This window comes from Phytophthora sojae (assembly GCF_000149755.1).
Source record: "Phytophthora sojae unplaced genomic scaffold PHYSOscaffold_15, whole genome shotgun sequence".
Taxonomy (NCBI): Eukaryota; Oomycota; class Peronosporomycetes; order Peronosporales; family Peronosporaceae; genus Phytophthora; species Phytophthora sojae.
The window spans coordinates 62,132-81,429 of NW_009258129.1; the positions used below are offsets into that span (position 1 = coordinate 62,132).

The 19,298-nt window shown below is 56.0% G+C and overlaps 7 protein-coding genes across 7 annotated transcripts; 3 read left to right on the top strand and 4 right to left on the bottom strand.

Annotated features, from left to right (window-relative positions):
• Window positions 1-314: 314 nt before the first annotated feature.
• PHYSODRAFT_533378 (phosphatidylinositol 3 and 4-kinase-like protein) lies at window positions 315-3,162 on the top strand (the record flags this gene model as incomplete). Its single annotated transcript, XM_009540236.1, has 3 exons — window positions 315-530; window positions 561-2,294; window positions 2,380-3,162. The coding sequence occupies 3 exons, from the start codon at window positions 315-317 to the stop codon at window positions 3,160-3,162; spliced, it is 2,733 nt and encodes a 910-aa protein (XP_009538531.1).
• A 1,373-nt stretch (window positions 3,163-4,535) lies between these two features.
• Window positions 4,536-4,925, bottom strand: PHYSODRAFT_532481 (hypothetical protein; the record flags this gene model as incomplete). The annotated part of the gene is made up of 1 exon (XM_009540237.1): window positions 4,536-4,925. The coding sequence occupies one exon, from the start codon at window positions 4,923-4,925 to the stop codon at window positions 4,536-4,538; it is 390 nt and encodes a 129-aa protein (XP_009538532.1).
• Window positions 4,926-5,229: 304 nt separating this feature from the next.
• Window positions 5,230-6,955, top strand: PHYSODRAFT_532775 (hypothetical protein; the record flags this gene model as incomplete). The annotated part of the gene is made up of 4 exons (XM_009540238.1): window positions 5,230-5,326; window positions 5,406-5,506; window positions 5,811-5,930; window positions 6,008-6,955. The coding sequence occupies 4 exons, from the start codon at window positions 5,230-5,232 to the stop codon at window positions 6,953-6,955; spliced, it is 1,266 nt and encodes a 421-aa protein (XP_009538533.1).
• An 18-nt stretch (window positions 6,956-6,973) lies between these two features.
• PHYSODRAFT_319893 (hypothetical protein) lies at window positions 6,974-7,576 on the bottom strand (the record flags this gene model as incomplete). Its single annotated transcript, XM_009540239.1, has 1 exon — window positions 6,974-7,576. One exon carries the CDS (start codon window positions 7,574-7,576, stop codon window positions 6,974-6,976), a length of 603 nt encoding a protein of 200 aa, XP_009538534.1.
• A 1,179-nt stretch (window positions 7,577-8,755) lies between these two features.
• PHYSODRAFT_307452 (hypothetical protein) lies at window positions 8,756-12,446 on the top strand (the record flags this gene model as incomplete). The annotated part of the gene is made up of 2 exons (XM_009540240.1): window positions 8,756-12,393; window positions 12,440-12,446. 2 exons carry the CDS (start codon window positions 8,756-8,758, stop codon window positions 12,444-12,446), a joined length of 3,645 nt encoding a protein of 1,214 aa, XP_009538535.1.
• A 289-nt stretch (window positions 12,447-12,735) lies between these two features.
• Window positions 12,736-15,508, bottom strand: PHYSODRAFT_353129 (hypothetical protein; the record flags this gene model as incomplete). The annotated part of the gene is made up of 4 exons (XM_009540241.1): window positions 12,736-13,496; window positions 13,571-13,755; window positions 14,102-14,106; window positions 14,228-15,508. The coding sequence occupies 4 exons, from the start codon at window positions 15,506-15,508 to the stop codon at window positions 12,736-12,738; spliced, it is 2,232 nt and encodes a 743-aa protein (XP_009538536.1).
• Window positions 15,509-16,093: 585 nt separating this feature from the next.
• PHYSODRAFT_532968 (hypothetical protein) lies at window positions 16,094-17,584 on the bottom strand (the record flags this gene model as incomplete). Its single annotated transcript, XM_009540242.1, has 2 exons — window positions 16,094-17,026; window positions 17,075-17,584. 2 exons carry the CDS (start codon window positions 17,582-17,584, stop codon window positions 16,094-16,096), a joined length of 1,443 nt encoding a protein of 480 aa, XP_009538537.1.
• Window positions 17,585-19,298: the final 1,714 nt, after the last annotated feature.

Consider the following 19,298-nt stretch of genomic DNA (forward strand, 5'->3'; position numbering starts at 1 on the left):
TTGCCAAAAAAAAATCTGACTGCCATCAACGCCGCCATCCTGTCGCGGTTGGAGTCAATGTGCGAGAACCGTCCTGTTTATTGTGTTTGTTTTTGCTGCTTTCTACTCTCTCGTTTTAGATGGCTGGGGTTTGTTGCTGGACGCGCGCGTGAGAGCTTTTCTCACACTTGTTCTTGTCGTTGAAGGGGTCATCCTATGTATAGGCAAAACCACCAGTCCGAAGCAGATTCTGCAATGCCCCGCCATTGATTCATTCGTGTTTGCCTTCAGGAATAGTTGGAAGTGTGCCACCAGGGACACACTTGCCGTGAAAGATGAGAGCAGTCACCCGAAGCTCGTTTTCATTCGGGTCTTCCCGATCCTCCTCGAAAAAGCAGGAGACGGACCAAGATGCCAGTCAAGACGCGAATCAAACCGATACGAAGAACGTGTTGAGCAATTCTGGTGCGGCAGTGACCGACGTTGTGGCTGCTGCAGGCCACGAAGCGGGCGAGAGGAAGATGGAGGGGTTCCTGGTGTTTCGCAAGCGTGTGCGTCGACGACGCTACTGCATTCTGCAGGGCCAGACGATGCTTGTGTTCAAGCACAAGCCCAGCGATTCAGCGTCGCCTGGTACCCCGAAGAAGCAGATCACTGTGGTGGGTGTCAAGGATGCGATGGAGCTGGAGACGAGTGTGCGAGTGGCGCTACTTGGAAGCGGTGCGCCAGGGAGTTACGACAATGCGCTCGTGATCAGCTCGCACAAGTCGAAGCTCGTTGTGGCTGAGGCCGACACGCACATCGAGAAGGGCCGCTGGCTGCACGCGCTGTCGACGATCTACTTGACTTCAGGGGAGAACGAGAAGGCCTTCTTCCAGTCGGTGCTGTCAGCTGACGGCTTCGACGCTCACATGGCCGTAACGTTGTTGCACAAGCACCGCACCAATGCGATGGCCACTGAGCTGGTTCTCGACCGTTTGGCCTCCTACGCCGAGCAGAACGTGGACGACGTCGAGTTCTACATTCAGCAGATCGTCCACCTGACTGTCAACACTGAATTGGCTGCGACGGACAAGCTGGTGCACTTGCTGCTCTCGATTTGCCGCGCCAAAGCGTACGTGGAACACCTCGGGAACTGCATCCACTTGGCGCTGCAGATCTTCTGGCTTCTGGAGGCGAAGATCGCCGACAACGACCCGAAGACGTACAACTTGTGCGCCAAGCTGCTGATGTCCATCGAGGCCAAGGTTGTCAACCAGCAGTTCGAGCTGCCGAGTACACAGACTGCTGATGATGTCACTCGACGGCTCATGGATATTCCCGACATGGAGGAGAGACTGGAGCAGATGAGTGTCGGGATTCAAAGCAAGGAGGAAGTATCGCGACCGGCTGAAGTCCTCGCACCACCTGAAAGCGACGCAAGCACGTTGGTGTCGCCTCCCATGACTCCCGGCAAAGCTCGTGCACAGCAGCCTGCGTTGCTCTTGCAGTGGATGGAGAAGGAGCGGCAGAAGCGGTACAAGTACTTCCACCAGCAGCGAGACTTTGTGAAGGCGCTCTCGGACATCTCGGAACGGATGCGCGCTGTCGATCCGCCTCAGAACCGCAAGAAGCTTCTTCCGGATGAACTGAAGGCGCTGGTTGTCCCGGACATGGCGTACGTCCCTCTCGGTCGCGTGTCTGACCCATTCTGCCGCATCACCCGCGTGCTCACGGACGAAGGAACCGTCTTCTCCACGCACAGCCGCGCACCTTGCCTGCTCTGCTTCGAGGTGATCGAAGACCAAGTGAACTCTGCCGGCCAGCGCAGACTGTCCGTGCAGCTCAAAGGACTCATCGAGTCGCTGCCTGGAGCTTCGTCTGACTCAACACAACCAAGCCTGGAAGCTGAAGTCGCCGGTCTCATTAAGAAATTTGCCATTAACGGGCAGCTCATCTGCGTGGAGAACCCGTCAGCTCTGGACGAGGATGAAGACGACGACGCCGAGATTGGGAACGGTGAAGACGAAGCTGTCGGCAATCGCCGCTCCACTGACTCGCCAGTTTTCGCCTTACACGATATCGACAGCGCGTTGAGTTCTCCAACGTCGACGATCGCCTCTGACGACTCGATGGACTCGATGTCCGAGATGAGCGGGGCCGGCTCGCAGCAGTTGCAACTCATCCGTGGGTACTCCAAGACAGCTTACGAGATGGGTCTATCCAAGCTCCTCAGCGCCAGCGAAGTGTTCGGTGAGAGCTGGCAGGCCAAGAAGGAGCGCATTCGTGCTGCGTCTCCTTTCGGACACTTGCCGGGGTGGAACGTCATCTCACTGGTGGGTACAGTAGTCATTGGATTGTCAGTTGTTGCACTCGTTCATGCTCTGCTAACGACTTGATCTCTTTGCTTCGTCGCGACAGATCTCCAAGAGCAACGACGACATCCGACAGGAGGTTTTCGCGATGCAACTGATCACGACATTCCAGCGCATTTTCCGTGAGAGCGGACTGTCGTTGTGGTTGAGACCGTATCGCATCGTGTCTACGGGTCGTACCAGCGGCTTGCTCGAGACTATCACGGACGCTCAATCGCTGGATGCTCTCAAGAAGAGGAGCACCTACGCCGGCCTGCGCGCACACTTCGAGAGCACGTACGGAGCTGGTACGGAGGCCTTCAAGAAGGCCCAGCGGAACTTCTTGCACAGCCTCGCAGCGTACTCGGTGGTGTGCTACTTGCTGCAGATCAAGGACCGGCACAACGGGAACATTCTCCTCGACACAGAAGGCCACCTCGTGCACATTGACTTCGGCTTCATGCTTGGCATTGCACCTGGGCGCAACTGGAGCTTCGAGACGGCGCCGTTCAAGCTCACGAAAGAGATGGTGGCGGTGCTTGGAGGTGTGTCGTCGCCGTTATTTGGCGAGTTCGTGCAGTTGGTGGCGCTGGGATTACTTGCTGCACAACGTCAGGCCGAGAAGGTCGTGGCGCTGGTCGAGATCATGATGCACAACTCGACGTTCCCCTGCTTCCAAGGCCGCGACGTATCTCGTGACCTCCAGAAACTCCGTGGCCGATTCCTACTCCACTGCTCCACGGAGAAGACCGTCAAGGCTGTCGTCAAGATGATGCGCGCGAGCTACAAAAACAAGTGGACCAAGCGCTACGACCAGTTCCAGAAGATCACGAACGGCATCGTCCCCTAAAAATTCCATCTACTCACTCCAGTTAATCAATCCCCAAAACGGTTAAGCCAAATACACTCACGCAGTTAGTGGCCACGCGATTCATGGCCGCATTCGCTTGGCAGGGTTGCCATTTTCCGTGTTAGGGTCGTAGTCGAATTGCGAGAGGCTAAGGTCTTCCATGTTGAACTGCGCATTCGGCCGAGCTTGCACCATGGCGGGTTGCTCCGTTTTCACGACTGTGGGCGGGTAGTTCGACGCCATCATTCGCGGCGGCGGAGGGGCATTCGAAGAGGCCCAATGCTGCGGTTGCGGACGGAACGGACTCGACGTACTCGGCATCCCACCAGAAGTAGCAGATCCGTTAGCAGTACCCGCATTGTTACTAGCTGCTGGAGCTGGCATCGTCGAAGACCGCGATTTAACCATGGCACCTTGGTTCTGCTGCATGGACGAACTCCCATTCCTCAACACCTGAGGTGGCTTCCACTGTTGCTGTTGTTGCTGCTGCTGTGGTTGTTGTTGCTGCTGCTGTGGTTGTTGTTGCTGCTGTAGTGGGCGGTTATTCTGCATAGATTGCTGTGGAGGCACTTGAGGATGCTGCTGCATCTGCTGACCTTGTTGCTGCTGAGCTTGTTGCTGCATCGGCTGTGGCGATGGCGTCTGTTGGCGCTGTGGAGCCTGATTCAGATGCTGCATTGACCGTTGCTGCTGAGCCTGTTGCATGTGCTGCGGCTGTCTCTGCTGTTGCTGCTGCTGGGCCTGCATCTGCTGGTTCTGTTGCACCACTGGCCCATTATTCCCCGGCGGTCTATTCACCACCGGAGGACGGGCAGCCGCTGCTTGTTGCTGTTGTTGTTGTTGTTGTTGTTGTTGTGGCTGTTGCTGTTGCTGTTGCTGTTGCTGTTGCTGTTGCTGTTGCTGTTGCTGTTGCTGTTGCTGTTGCTGTTGCTGTTGCTGTTGCTGTTGCTGTTGCTGTTGCTGTTGCTGTTGCTGTTGCTGTTGCTGTTGCTGTTGCTGCAGTTGGCCTGGTAGGATGACGTTGGGCGCCACCGCCAGCGGAGGCATGGGCTTGTTCGAGTTGACGTCCTTGATGTGGTCCTTGTCATAGCAAGAGTTGCCCAGATACTCTCCAAACACCCGCAGCGCGCGCTTCCTGGCGTCCGAGATGCTGGCCTTCTTGGCCTGTTCCAGGGCGGCTCCTAGATCTCTCTGGCCATCCGAAGAGCCAAATCCCACGTCCTCGTGGCTGGTGCCGTCCTTCAGCTCGATCCGCACCAGCGAACTGTAGGCGATACTCCACCGATCGCCCTTCTTCTCCTTCTGCAACATAATAATAAAAAAATGTTTAACACCACCTAAACGGTTAGGACCACTTAAACGGTTAACACCACTTAACCGGCAACTGCAGCTGCAACACGTACGTATTCCTCCTTGCACTCGACAATGTGACACGACCAGCCATTGAATCCGAACGCGCGATTGGCCAGTTCAATGGCCTTGCAGCTCTCGATATACGTAAGCTTGCGTCCACCGGGCCCGGGTCGTCGCGCCAGGCTGTCCTTGCCCAGCTTCTGGTGCAGGAAGGCGTTGACGCTCTCCTGCTCCTGCGCGCCGAAGGCCACGCGCCCGAAGCGCGCCGCGCTGCCGCCGGTGAGAGGGGCGACCAGTGCCGCCGCCACCTGCTGCGCCACCAAAGTGGCTACCTGCTGCAGTCCGGAGCCTTCCTGCATCTCCTCCGGGTCGGGCTTGACGTCCATCGTCTCGCCCAGCCGCCGCTTCATTTGGCTTGAGTGCGTCACTTGCGGTTTGAATCGGCAAGTGCAACTTTTTGAAATTGTACCGGCAAAAAGGTACATATGTGCACCACATTACCAACACATTACAGAGCCGGTACATGCTTGTCACCACGTGGCGGTCAAGGTGGATTTTATCCAATGAAGGGGAGCTGGTTGAATTTGAGGCCGTGGATTGGAGGAAAAGCGGCCGGCTCGCGATCCGCGACCGCCGCGTGGCCCGCCTGAGGTGTCATTCCCTCGTTTCCCCTCGAGCACTCAAGCCCCGCCCCCGTTAGCTCCTCTTGCAGCCATGTCCGACGTCAACGCGCTCGTGTTCCAGCCGCTGAACCAGTTCTTCAAGAACAGCCTCCACCTCATCAAGAAGTGCAACAAGCCCGACCGGAAAGGTGCGCGCCAGCAGCTCTCCCCATGCCTCTAAAACCTCGCGTAACTCTGACCTTATTGCTTGCTCTCTCTCTAAACCAGAGTTCGCGCGTATCGCCGGCGCCACGTCCGTGGGCTTCCTCATGATGGGCTTCATCGGCTTCTTCGTGAAGCTCGTGCACATCCCCATCAACAACATCCTCGTGGGCGGCAGCGCCTAGGCCCGCGGCTGCTGCTCATCGACCCCCACCGACGCTTCGTCCCTCTCAGACACACAGAGAGTCTCCAGGTCCCCAGCTTCTATGATGCAGTTTTTCTTAATATGTCGCCCAGCCCAGCCGCGTACCTGGCGTGCAACTTGGTGTCGGTCGAGGAGGAAGCCGACGCGTCGATAACTCAATAGACAGTAGCTTTTTGATATTAGTACACAGACGACCACTCTTTAATAGGACGACTCTCTATTCGCAGGGGGTTATGGAGCTGCTGGAGCAGGCGACGCCCGAGCAGGAGGCGCGAGCTGCGCGGCTCGAGAGCGAGAGGCTGCGCCATGTGAACGGCAACCCGCTCGCGCCCAGAGCCTTCGCATCGGACCAGAAGCTGCGCCAGGCCGCGTCTCGCCCAGTCGACGTACGTGGCTACAGTCGCGCATTGACTGACTCTGCTGCTACTTGCGTACTGACGTTGAGCTGCTATTCTGTTGCTAGAGCTTCTTGGGTGCTGGAGACCGCGCGTTCCTGAGTGGGGAGTCGAGAGATGGCTGCATGCCGGCGGCGCAGTCGAGTGGTGGGTTGCTGCCGCTGCAGCGCGCGATCGCGCTGGGTGACGCCAAGTCTCTTCAAGTTGCCTTGAGCTCTGGGGAGGAGGCAGACGTCAATTCGATCGTCAGAGCGTGCAACGCCTTCGGAGAGACGCTGCTGCACACCGCAGTGCTGCACCAGCAGCTCGCAGCCGTGCAGTTGTTGCTGCAGCATGGCGCATCTCCGCTCGCGCGGCTCCCGGACAACCCGAACCTGCGCGAGTCCGAGTCGACGCTGGAGAGCACGGCGCCACGCACGACCAACTTCCGCTACAGCCTCATGCTGGACCCCGCGGAAGCCACGCCGCTGCATTACGCGTGCGCTGCTGGTCACCTGGACACCCTGAAGCTGCTACTGAGCTGCGCGTCGCCGCTGAACGACGTACCGAAGCGCTGGAGGCCTGGAAGTTTGCTGTTGTGGGCCATCACCAGTGCGCAGCCCCAAGTGGTGGAGTTCCTGGTGCTGCAGAGTCGACTGGAAGCGGACTGCTTCGACGAAGACGGCAACAACTCGGTGGCTATCACAGCGCTGGTACTCGCGACGCCGGAGACGCCTGAACGCCTCGCCACGCTCAAGAGAATCCTGCAGCTGCTGCTACGTCGTGACTTGGAGGACGGAGGAGCGGACGTGAACCACAAGAACATGTACGGACTCACAGCGTTCGACGTGGCCGAGACGCCTGCAGCCAAGCAGATTCTAGCTCAACTTGGCGCCATGACTGCGCGTATTGTACCGGTGGAGCGCGTGCTGCGCTGGGATCGTGACCGATATCGTGACGAGATCGAGTACCTGCCTCCTCCTGGACGCCGCCGCGTTGTGCTCCGCAGCAATGAAGAGGAGACTAACGCTAACTAGCTTCGCTCAGTTCTTGGCTCATATGAACAAGCGCTTGGGGGACGTTGATCTCTTCTTCTTCTTCGCGTTCTTGTTGTCCGTCTTCCCCGCTGCGAGTTTCCGCAGTCGTTTGGCTTCCTGTTGAGCTGCGAAGTCGTCCAGACGCTTGACGACGTCCATGTTTTCAGCGATCCGAGCGAACATCATGGGCGTGAAGCCGTAGCAGTCCTCCAGATCGGTGCGCGCGTGACGTTCGACCAGGAAATACTCGACGAGGTCCGGGTATCCCTTGAAGCAGGCGATGTGGAGTGGCGTCCAGCCCATGGCGTCCTGGTGGTTGACGTCAGCGCCCGAGATCTCAACCAATTGAGCCACGATCTCCAGATACCCGCGCACGGACGCCCAGTGCAGAGGAGTGAAGCCTTCTCGGTCAGCCAGCCCCACATCCGCTCCAGCCTTCAGCAGACGACGGAACAGAGCCTTGTTGCCCATGATGATGGTGTTGTGCACTGGAGCGAGCAGCGACACGTCGTCTTGCTGGTTCACGTCGGCGCCTCGATCGATCAGGAGACGAGCAATGGGTTCGTGCTGCTGCTGGATGGCGATGTTGAGTGCTAACTGTCCCGTGAGCAGGTCACGCATGTTGACGTCGGCTCGCTGGAGCAGGTGCATGTGGACCTGAAGGATGTCGCCGTCCCAAACTGCTTCAGGCAGCGAGCTCACCACGCACGGAAGCCACAGGAAGTGGCGACGCAGGATCATCCGGGATAAAGTCTGGCAATTCCACTTCATGTGGACGCGGAGCTGGTAGCCTGGACGCGACTTCAACGTCATGCGCTCTCGAATATTCGCGACAGCTTCTTGGCGGCGCTCGAAGTCTTCCTGTACGTACTCCAAGTGCACCAAGTCTACGCGAGGGCCGTCCGCCCAAGCACGACCAAGTTGCTTCTGCTGGGTGATCCGCACTCCAGCGTCGCTGTCTGCTGGACGTTGAGGACGTGGACGGACGGGAGGAATCACGTACGAAGCAGCGCCACCGGCCAATACTTTGACGGAACTGCTGGGGGTCTTTGAGGATTTCGTCTTCTTCTTGGAATCTTGGTTTGATTCTTCTTCATCATCATCATCTTCGTCGTCGTCGTTCTCCTGATCATCTTCGGCATCTTCTTCTCCTTCGTTTTCGTATTCCTCTCCCTCATCTCCTTCACTTTGGTCATCATCTTCGACATCCTCCAGAGCTTCTTCCTCGTCAGCATCAGCAGGCATCTCTTGCCAAGTAGAGGGAGACTCGACTTGTGGGGTATGTGTGCAAGAAATAAATAGGTCGAAGGTGCGTTTCAAAGTCGAGAATTGATCTCAACATCGATGTTTGGGTCTTGAACGACGCACGCCGTCATGCAGTTCCGACTGGCAACGCATGAAGAAGTTGATTCCAAGAGCTTTGGTCTCGAACAATGGACCGATAACAACGACGGTGATCGACAAGCGGGGACTGAGGTGGAGTGGCGCATTCGACCAGGAGAACTCCAGTCGATCCGGCAACTGCAACAGCTCAAGGCGCTTCAACAAACTGAGCTCGTCCACCCAGCCAACCAAGGCCAAGTCAAGTCCATAAGCCCAACGAAAAAGCCCCGACCAACTCTCGACGTGGCGCCAGAGCCTATCAACTACTTAAAACTACGTCGTACGGAGCAGAGTAAACGGGCATCAGTTCGCAATCGAGGCGCTATCGCCAGTGTCATCGCCCAGGAGATCATCACCCCGGTAGTATCTCCGCCTCGAATCCCTGCTACCAATGCTCTACCGCGTCAAGAGTTCCGGATGCCATGCCCAAGTCCACCGAAGCTTCATATTCCTGTTCCAGATGTCCCCGCACTCCTACTGAAGCTGGAGGAGCAGGACAAGGGGCGAGTCGATGCAGCACCATTAGACGAATCGATTCAATCCCTCGCTCGAGAGCAGCATAGAATACGCCTTGAAGCTTACCAAGAAGACACTCGAGTCCACGCCCTCCTCGCAGACATCCGCTCCTCCAGCTTGGCCAGTTTGTACAAGTTCACGCCGCTGTTCAAGTTGTACGCGCGACGACGACTGAGATCGCGATGGCGAGTCTGGCGACAGTACGTGGCGTGGCAAGCTGAAGAGCAGCGACGTCTTGAAACTCTTGCTCCATTTGCTGTTCACATCCAGCGCGTCTTTCGCTTCCGCAGCCAACGCTGGGCTCGTCGTCGTCGGAACTTGGACGCGTTGTATGCTCAATGGGAAGCCGCGCGTACAATTCAACGCTGTGTGCGTAAATGGTTACGAAGGCGAGAGAGAATTCTTCAACCAACCGTGTTGCATGCTGCGAGACTCCAAGCTGCGTGGAGGGGGCGAGCAACGCGTAAACGGATAAAGCACGAGCTTCAGACCCAGTTGAGACTACTGCTGGCCTCCATCTCCCCGACTGGGAACCTCCATCGACTGCATGAAATAGCTCGAGGAGATCGCGCTCTAGCAGCAAAACTTAACTCGATGCTGGTGCTTATCACCGAGACGCACGTTGCTGTCGAAGTATCTCGGGGTCAGCAGCGAACGCCAAAGTTTAACGCAATTGCAGCGCGGAATGCCGCGCGTCCGGTTGAAGCCACACGTCGCCAGCTTTTCCATGCCGTTCATGAATTACGCCAGCTAGTGGCAAAGCGTGAACGAGACTTACAAGCAGCAAAGGAGCGGTTCTTGGAGGCGAAACGCGCTCGGCGAGAGCAGAAGCGAGCAATTCATGACGAAACTTTGAAGAAAGAGCTGGCACGAACTACTGAGCGACTTTCAGAAGCTCGGGAGCGTGAAATGATGCACAGAATCGAGATGGAGACGCGTGAGTTTGTGCATGCGTTGGGTACGGTCGAGGAGGATATGAGAATCCGTCAGAAGCTCAAGCGTCAACGCCGCGAGCAGGAAGAGAACGCGCTGATGCTGATCGAGGAGTACCAGATGCGCTACGTGGTGGCCGAGTCTCAGCGTCGGGAGCTTGAAGCTCGAGACCGCTTGATGGAGGTGTCCAAGCGTGAAAAGTTCCTACAGGAGCGAGCTCAACAGCAGCTAAGAGAGATGGAGACGATCATGCGAGCTGATGCAGAGAAGAAGCTGGAGATGGAGCGACAGCGCTTGATAGCGCATGAAGAAGAGAAGGCACGTTGGGCGAGTTTGTCCAAGGCAGCGAAGGCTGAAGCGCAACAAAGATTGAGACAACGAGAGAGGGAGGAAGAGGAGTTGCGCTGGCGTTTGGAAGCGGAAGAAGACGCCGAACGAGCGAAGTTTAGAGAAGTTGAGCACCAGAAGGAAGCCCTACGACGGCAAAAACACGAGGAAGTTTGTCGCGAGCAGCAAGAACGAGAACTCATGGAGGAGGCGGACAAGAGCAGTCGTCGGTGGCATTTCGCTGAGCGGAAGAGTTTGATAGCAGATCAGTGGGCTGCCAAGCGCGAGAAGGAGAAGATGAAGTACTCTCTCGACCCCATGCAATTCGCCAAGATGGAGGCGCAAAAAGCTCTGGAAGAACGCCAGCGTCGTGAAAATCTGTTGATGCGCGACGAAGACGCTCTCAGTCGAGCTGTCGAAGAGAAAGAGCGCAAGGAGCAGTACTTCAAGCTCTGTCGTGAGAGGAAGCGGCTTCGAGACATCGAACGTCGACGGGAGGCGAATGAATCGTCCCTCATGCAAAGTGAAGACGATCTAGGACAAGAAACCAGACGAGCGCTACGTCAAGCGGAAGAGTACAAGCGCACGCTGGAGCAGATGCAACAACTAGCCGACCAAGTGGCCAACAAACAGAAGGACCGACTGCAAGAAGCGAGGAACCGCAAGTTGATGTACGACGAAGAAACTCGGCAGCATCGCGTTCAGCAAGTGCAGCTCCAGCTTGATCGTATCCTCGAGAAGCGTGAGCGTGAAGCCATGGAAGAGGAAGACAAGAGAGCTCAGAACCTCGACGCAATTGAAGCTCGCCTACAAGAAAAAAGAGTCCGTAAAAAGCGCAACTTACGCATGATGAGGGAAGACGTGGGGGCTATGGAGCGCCAGGACTGGGAGCTGGAAGGCACTCACCTGGAAAAGTTGCTCTGGTCATCACAGGAAATCGCAGCGCTACGGCACATGGTGATCGACTATCCGATGTTTCTGAGGGTGAACGTCGAGGTCTTGATGGAGTTCGCTGAGAACCTGAAGGGACCGCCCCCGCTGAATCTCCACTACGAAGCTGTAGCAGCTAATTTGTCCATTGAACACACCTTGACTGAAGAGATGGTGCCGGCGAAGAAGAGAAAGCTCCGCAAGTTTTTCTATCATGAATTTTACGAGGAGGACCCGATTATGGAGCGGATTTACCGCCGCAGGAATCCCCCACCGACTACCGGACCGGGCAGTACCAACCAATTGACTCGTGATCGCTGGAAGCGTGTGGCTGCGCATTTCTTAGGACGTTCATGGGGGTCAGAGGCGTCTCGAAAAGGGTTTGCACTCATGCACAATGGGCAGTACGAAGAAGCTTGCAAGTGTCTTCTGGAGGCGGTTCACAGCATGCAGTACACTCGATTCCACGATCATTCAGCAACTTCTTCGTATCAAGATGTCCCACCTGCACTGCTACGACAACTTGGACGCTGCTTGTTAAAGCAGTTTGAAGTGAGTTCAGAGTGGGGATATCTCAGCAAGTCCTTGTTTTTCTTTCAGCAGGCCAGCACGCACCTCGTGTTCCTCAGCAACCCGTCGTTCCTGCAAGAAATCGCCTACGCACTGGAATTGAACGGGGACTATCGCCATGCTGCGGAACTTCTTGGTAGTATCATCTCGTGCTTCCCCAGATATGCTCGACTGATGGAGGTGATCTTTCGAGCTGGCATTGTCATGTTCTCGTTGAAGATGTTTCGTCAAAGCCGTGAATATGTCCTACACACCATGGATGCTTCGCCTTTCGGCTGGGAATCCTTTGATATTGTCTTCCTGGCTGCTCGAATCATGGAGTTAGAGGGAAAGTCCAGTCGTCAGCTATGCGCGGTGGCATACGACGACGCATATAGCAAAACTTACCGGGGGAATCTGCACTCCGTTCATCACACATGGCAAGACTGGATCAAAGCTCCTGAGACCTGGCGGGAAGCCGGGGATCGCTACTTCCATCAACGAGAGTACGTGCTGGCGAAAGATGCGTACCTGGTGATGAGGAAGCGTCAGACGCACAAGCCTTCAGAGTTAACCACTAAACGGAAGGCGGTGATGGCAGCTCTTCGTCGACAGCAATCACAGCACGAGATAGATGCTGTCTCGAAGCTCGACGACTCGGACTGGATGCGCTTGAGCTGCTCGTTTGCGATGCTGAATGACCGAGCAACGGCTATCACAGCTTTGAGCAATTGGCTCAACGCTGGCGGTGGATACCGAGCACGAGTGGCGGAGCGCTTGCTTCGCTGGCCTCTTGTGAGGTGGAAGTTACTGACGGGAATGAGCACACCTGCGAAAGTACTGCAGTGGTTAGAGGATCAGCGGAGACAGAAGGCTGAAGCTGAAGCTCAGAGCAGGTTGGAGCGGGAAGCAAGACGTAAGGAAATCCTGCGACAACGACAAGAGCGCTCGTACTTCGGCGTGCAAGCGTGGGAGCAGATTGAAGATGAGAAACATGAGTTAGACGAGCAAGTCGTACCGGACAGTACCTCTATTTCAACTGAGGAGGCTGCGCTGCAAAATCACCCGGCTGAAGGGGAGAGCGAGATCGTCATAACTGGATATGATCCGGATCAACCTCGAAGCCCACACGACTGAAATCATCACTTGAAAACCTCCGAGCTCTTGCCGATCACCGAGGTGCGGACAGAAGTCGTGATTTGATCCAGAATCGGGTGCGGTGGGAACGTTCGCGTCATGAATTTCTTGGTCTCAGGGTACTCATATTCCAGCGACTTCGCTCCGAGCACCAACCTCGACGTGCTCGAGATGAAGCACCCTTGCCACTTCTCGACATCATCCAGCGTCGGGGGCGAGAGCTTCACGGGGATCCCGTTCTCCGCACAAACCTCCAGCACGAGCGACCTGACAGTTCCCTTAAGAATCCCATCTTCCGCCGTGTACACCGCTCCGTCCTGGATCGCATAGAAGTTGGTCTGCGAGCCTTCCAGCAGCTGCCTCGTCGCCGGGTCCATGAGGATCACCTCCTCCATATCGGGCGCCATCCTGTCGTAGATGGCCTTGCGCTCCCTCACCCAGGCCGAGTCCTTTGCCGCCGCGTTATGACGGGGCAGTCCAGCCACCTCCAGCTTGACCATCTCGGAGCGGAGCGGCGGGAGGAACCCCACGTGACAGAACACGTCCGTGTCGGCCAGCACCTGTCCGTCTCCCTGTCCTGCAGTGTCCCCCTCAGAAGGACACACCAGCACGTTGATCTTGTACTCCTGGTCCTTGTGGACCTCGAACTGCGCTTTAAACGCCGTCATAGCGGCCTGCAGAGTGGCCTCCGTCCTCGGTCTCAGCTCCTTCTCCACGGCACTGGGCACCAACTGCTTGTCCGTCTGCATGGCCACAGTCGAATCCACTGCAGGGCATAGAGTATAACAGTCAGTCTCCAGTAATTTACTCTTATTTAATCTGCATTATATCAGATCGTACCGAGACGGCGGATATGCGCCTCATAGTCGAAGATCTTGGTCTGCTGCACGGTGCGCGCGGCCGTGTAGGCGCCACGCGGGTGCGCCAACAGGAAGGCGGTGGCGTCCGAGTCGCACGGGATGGCCAGGCCGTTCTTCGCCGCCGCCACTAGCAGCTTCTTCTCGGCTTGGCGTGCGGCCATTGCGCTGTGATAGTTGAAGTCGTTGCGTTCGACTTGTCCGATATAAGGCGACTTGGAGAGTGATGAGCTTTAGGCTCGACTGATTCAATCGCATTTAAGTACGAAAATCCAAATATAAAACTATGGTAAAGCATATATATGTAGATAAACTCCAGTACAGCATAGATCGTTTGATAGTCGACCAAGTTGAAGTGGACAATGCATGTTGAAGCGTATTTACAAGCACCAACGTTAGAAGCGTCTCGCTCGCAGAATGAAGGCCGCGGCGAGCGCGTAGGGATAGATTAGTCGGTCTTTTCGGTCTTGGGGGTCTTCTTGGAGCGCAACATGAACGGTAGCATGAGGAGCACCACCACTGCGACCATGGTCACGGAGCTGTATCGCTGCATCAGCGACACTGCGGCCGGCCAGACGCCGTTTGATGCGGCGTCCAGGAAAAACAGGTCGGTGTCTTTGTGGCCGAAGACGCTGGCCACGTAGGCCAGAATCTCCTGCTCGTGCAGCCGCGCAGGGTTCAGATCCAGCGGCTCGCCGTCGTCCACGTAGCACTGGGGGCAGCTCTCCCGAGTCGGCCACTGGCTGTACTTGAGTACCTTGTTGACCTTGTTGTGCATCTTCCAGATCCAGCTTGCGACAGCGCGCGGGCCCTCGGCGTCGCTCTCCGCCAGCTTCTCGAGCAAACTCTCCGGGTTGGCCATCATGAAGTGGCGCTGGCACTCCTCACAGCTGAAGAAGTACTTGACAAAGAGCCGAATCGCAGCCATGATCTCGCTGGGCTTCAACGCCGCTTCCGACTTGATCTCACTCACACTCAGCGTGTGGAAAAGCGTCCAGACGCCGCACGTGTACGTGGTGCAGTACGCCCAGTTCTTCTTCTCGCTCGACTCGAACAAGTTGGCGGGGAAGCTGGTCGCCGTGGCGTTCTTCTTCCACTCGGTTAGCATCGCGTTCCACTCGCTCTGGGGCCACTTGATCTGCTTCTTGATCGCCACCGCCAGCGAATCCAGCGCCTCTCGGTTGCCCTGGATGGGGAAGGACACCGCCAGAGCCTCCACCCACGTCACCGCAGCATCGTACCTCTCTCCTTCCAGCACCGTGGTGCCGACATAAAACCCGTTCTCGAACGTCGACACGGCAGCAATCCCTGCGTCATGCAGCCTCTTGTACTTCATCACCAAGCTCTGGTCGTCCAGCGTCTGCTCCGCCGTCTTCGCCTTCGCTGCCGTCTTGGTGGTAGAGCCCATCTCACAGTCCGTGTTGATCTTCTCAATGTGCGCGTCGATATCTCCCGCATCGGCGCTGGTCTTCATGCCGTGGGCCTCCATCTGCTCCTCCACCCAGGCAATGACCGTATTGGTGTTCTTGCGGCTCTGCGGGGGCATCTTGGCGGGCTCTTTGCCCTCCGGGGGCACATGGTACAGCTTGATGGTCGGGTAGCCCAGGATGCCCTCGCTGTTGCACACCTGGCTGTTCTGCGTGCAGTCGACGGCGGCGATGTTGACGTTGGCCTTGTCGGCGTAGAAGGCGGCGGCCTTCTCCCACGCGGGCGCGAACTGGCGGCAGTGCGGGCACCACGGCGCGTAGTAGTCCACGAGCCACACGGCGCTCGTGTCCTTCAGCATGGCGGCGTGGCCCTCGCTGTTGAGCGTGCGCACCTGGCACTGCTCCGTCGTGAAGAGCGGGCTGTTGTCGCGCGCCTGGCGCGCGGAGGCGACGGCGGCCATCGCAGCCGCCAGCAGCAGCGTCTTGACGGCCATGACGGACTTGGTTCTCTTTTGCTAGGATTCGGTTATGACGCGTGGAGCGGCCGATACCGACGACGTACGCGACGTGCGCTTGAAGCCAGGCGTTGCGTATCTACGCAGGAAGTGCGCAATATTGAACGGAGATAGTGTGGATAGTGTGGCTTATGTATTGGATTAACACGTTAAATAGCCAATGAGAGAGGATAAATCTGTCATATTTAACCAAGTGTTGACCTCAGTACTCTGAACGGCATCTTGCTGTTTGTTGCTTCATTGACCGATTGACCACGAGGAAGTTTCTTGGTGGACTGCCGCTATGTGGGAAGTTGCAGATTGCTCGTCGATGCGATCACTGAAAGACGCAAGTGGCGCTTGTTTAGATGAGCTGGCATGCCTGTCGGCGCTGCTTTCGTGTTGTTTAGATGAACCCATACAGAAGCCCAAATCCAAGCGCTAATGTCCACAGCGCAATCCAGCACGTTCAACGCAATCAGTTTGAATACGTAGCTGCAGCACCGGAGTGACACTCCTGCGTAGGAATGCTGGTAGGCACGAGCGTATATTCACTCGCTCATCCACTGCCTAAATAGTTCTCCTCTATGCGGTGTGATCTCTTGTCATCAGCACCTTTCGGCCTGGAGTGCGATTGGCCCTCGTCTTGTACGCGAACGCAAGCATCAAGAAAAAGCCCAGCACCATCATCATGGCGCTGAAGGCTTCCATCGACGACCACATCGCAACGAGAGTTCCATTGTGCGCCGCGTTCATTGCGTACATCTCGTCGTCGTCGTGGTCGTAGGCGCTCGTGACGTAGGCCACGATCTTGTCCTCATGCAGACGTACTGGGTCCAGCGAAGCGGGCTCGCCGTCTTCCACGTAGCAGATCGGACAGTCCGTCATCGACGGCCACTGGGCTTTCTTGGTCACTTTGTTCACGGTATTATGCATCTTCCAGATCCAGAACGCCACAGCGTGCGGCCCTTGTCCATCGCTAGCAGCGAGATCACGGATAATACTCTCCGGATTCGCCGCCATAAAGTGTTCTCGACATTCTTCACATCCGAAAAAGTTCTTCACGTAAAGCCTGATGGCCGCCATGACCTTGCTCGGCTTCCACGGTCGCACCTTCGACTTTGTACTAACCTTCAGGTCGCTCACAGAAATCGTGTGGAACAGTGTCCACAGCCCGCACGTGTACGACTTGCAGTGCGCCCAACTTTTATCCTCACTGGACGTGAACAAGCTCGGTGGAAACGTCATCTGACTCGCCGCTTCCTTCCACTTGGTCAGCAACACTCCCCAGTCCGCATAACTCCAATGATTGCTCGTCTTCATGGACTCCACTAGCATCGACAAAGCCATTCTATTCTTCTTCATCGGGAACGACGCCGCCAACGCTTCCGCCCAATTCAACGCCGCGTCGTACCTCTCTCCTTCCAGCACACTCTCCCCCATGAAGAACCCGTTCTGGAACGTCGACACGGCAGCGATACCTGCATCATGCAGACGTTTGTACTTCATCTCCAGGGACTGGTCACTGTACCTCGCCTTCCCTTCCTCGCCACTCTCGTCAGCAACGCCGTCGCCCCTGAAATTCTTCAACTGAGCGTTAAGGTCCTCAACATTGACCCCAGACTTGATCCCGTGCTCCTCCATCTTCCTCTCCGCCCAGCTAATCACCACTTTAGTGTTCTTGGCGCCTAGGGGCATCATAATGGCCTTCTCCGCGTCTGCCGGGACATGGTGAATTTTCACTCCCGGATACCCGTGAATGTTCTCGCTATTGCAAATTTCAGTGTACTTGGTGCAGTCCACGGCGCCCACTTTGACTTTGTCGGTTTTGGCGTAAAAGTTGGCGATCCGTTCCCACTCGGGGGCGAAGTGGCGGCAGTGCGGACACCACGGCGCGTAGTAGTCCACGAGCCAGACTGTGTCCGAGGCCTTGAGCATGTCCTCGTAGCTCTCCGAGGTCAGAGAGTGCACCTGGAAGGCCTTGGTGAACAGAGGGCTGGTGTCGTGCCTCAGGAGCGAGAAGGCGGACGCCGTGGGCAGCAGCACGAGCGCCACTGCCAGCGCCAGCGCCGTCATCTTGATCAGATTTTGGGACTAAATTCTGGGAACTGGAGTACCGAACTTTCAGTGAATTAAATTTGGAACTTCCAAATTAAATTCACTGTTCCGAAGTTAGAACGGTCCTGATTGGCTGTCCAAAACCCTCGGTGCGCAAGACATGACGGATGTCCCGCGAAAATTCGTCGTCCCAACTGATGACAAAACCTGGCCAAGACTGGCGTGGGGTTATTGACTGGGAAGTATGGCTGAAAACATTCGTCAAAAGATATCGTATAGCGCTCAAGTTGCCACGTCAAAGGAAGAGCAGGACAGGATCGAGTTTTGCTACGAGATGACGCTTGTCGATCGCGACTGGGACGAGAAGATCCTGCCGTCTCTTCGGGTCTATCGCCAAGAATTTGGCAACTGCATTATACCGCGGTCATTCGTAGTGCCATCTTCTGATCCATGGCCAGAGAAAGCGTGGGGAAAGGCACTGGGAAAGGTTGTGAACGCCTGTCGAACAAGTACAAGCTATGTAGAGCATACGACTCGCGACAGACCCGTGCTTGACGCCCTAGGTTTTGCTTGGGACCGCAATACTGCGGTGTGGAACGAGATTATTATTCCAGCTCTTGAAACGTATGTGGATCTGTTCAAGAACGGCTGAGTCCTCGCGAAATTTGTTGTTCCGTCTGAAGCCCCTTGGTCTGAAAAAACATGGGGGAAAGGCTGGGTGGAAAACTCTCCCATGTGCGATGCATGGGGACATTTTTCGCACATTATGGACGCGACATTGACAAGCTAGACAAGCTCGGATTGAACGTCAAGTTGTCGTATCGGGCGTGGCAAGAGCGCGTGGCGCCGTTACTGAGCACGTACGCCGAGCTTCATGGAGATGAGGAAGTTCCACACGATTTCGTGATTCCGTCTGAGGACCCGTGGGAGCAGAAACCCTGGGGTGTTCGTCTGGGACTCATCGTAGCTCGGAATTCACAGTTTTTGCCCCGCAAGTGTTGATCCCGGCGTTTTCGCAGACATTCGTACTACCTAGACATTGATACTACATGTAGTCATTGAGCTTTGGTTGTGCACTGTAGAGGCATTAACATGAATCAATGCTATAGTGATTTACAAAACGGTGATTCGCTCGGAAGGGCTATGCGGTGCGGTTGAACCAGTTGTATGCAGTATAGCGGACGGGGACTAACCAAGGTGGATATTGTACTCCTATGCCCCATCATCAATTCACTCGCCACCACTTTCGTCGGTTTCGAGGTCATTTCTGCGGACAACATATTTCATCTTTCCTATCGACGAGCACGTGCTTCTCGGAACGGAGTGAGTCTAACGAAGCCTCCACTAATTTGCCAGTGTCGCAATCCCAAAGATGAAGTCACGGCATGAACGGTGGAATTTTGTTTTGGCTCGCGACTGCTTCTGCAGCTCTATCCACTGTGCTGTGCTTCACCAAGGCGCTCTCACAATATTTTCCGCGTATCGCCAGTGGCGATTCGCCAGAAAACTCCACTAATAATAATGATCACGATACAGTATATCTTCAATGTACGAGGGGCTCTTCTCAATGTGGTTTACTTTTAAGTAAGTGTTAGTCCACACACGTTAACTCCATCGCCTGCGGTTTGAGCCATCATCGCGATAAAAGCACTATGCTAGCCAGTGTCGGCACGAACACGAACACGAACAACATTGATCCATAGTTGGGCTTACTCGCCGATTGTGATGGTTC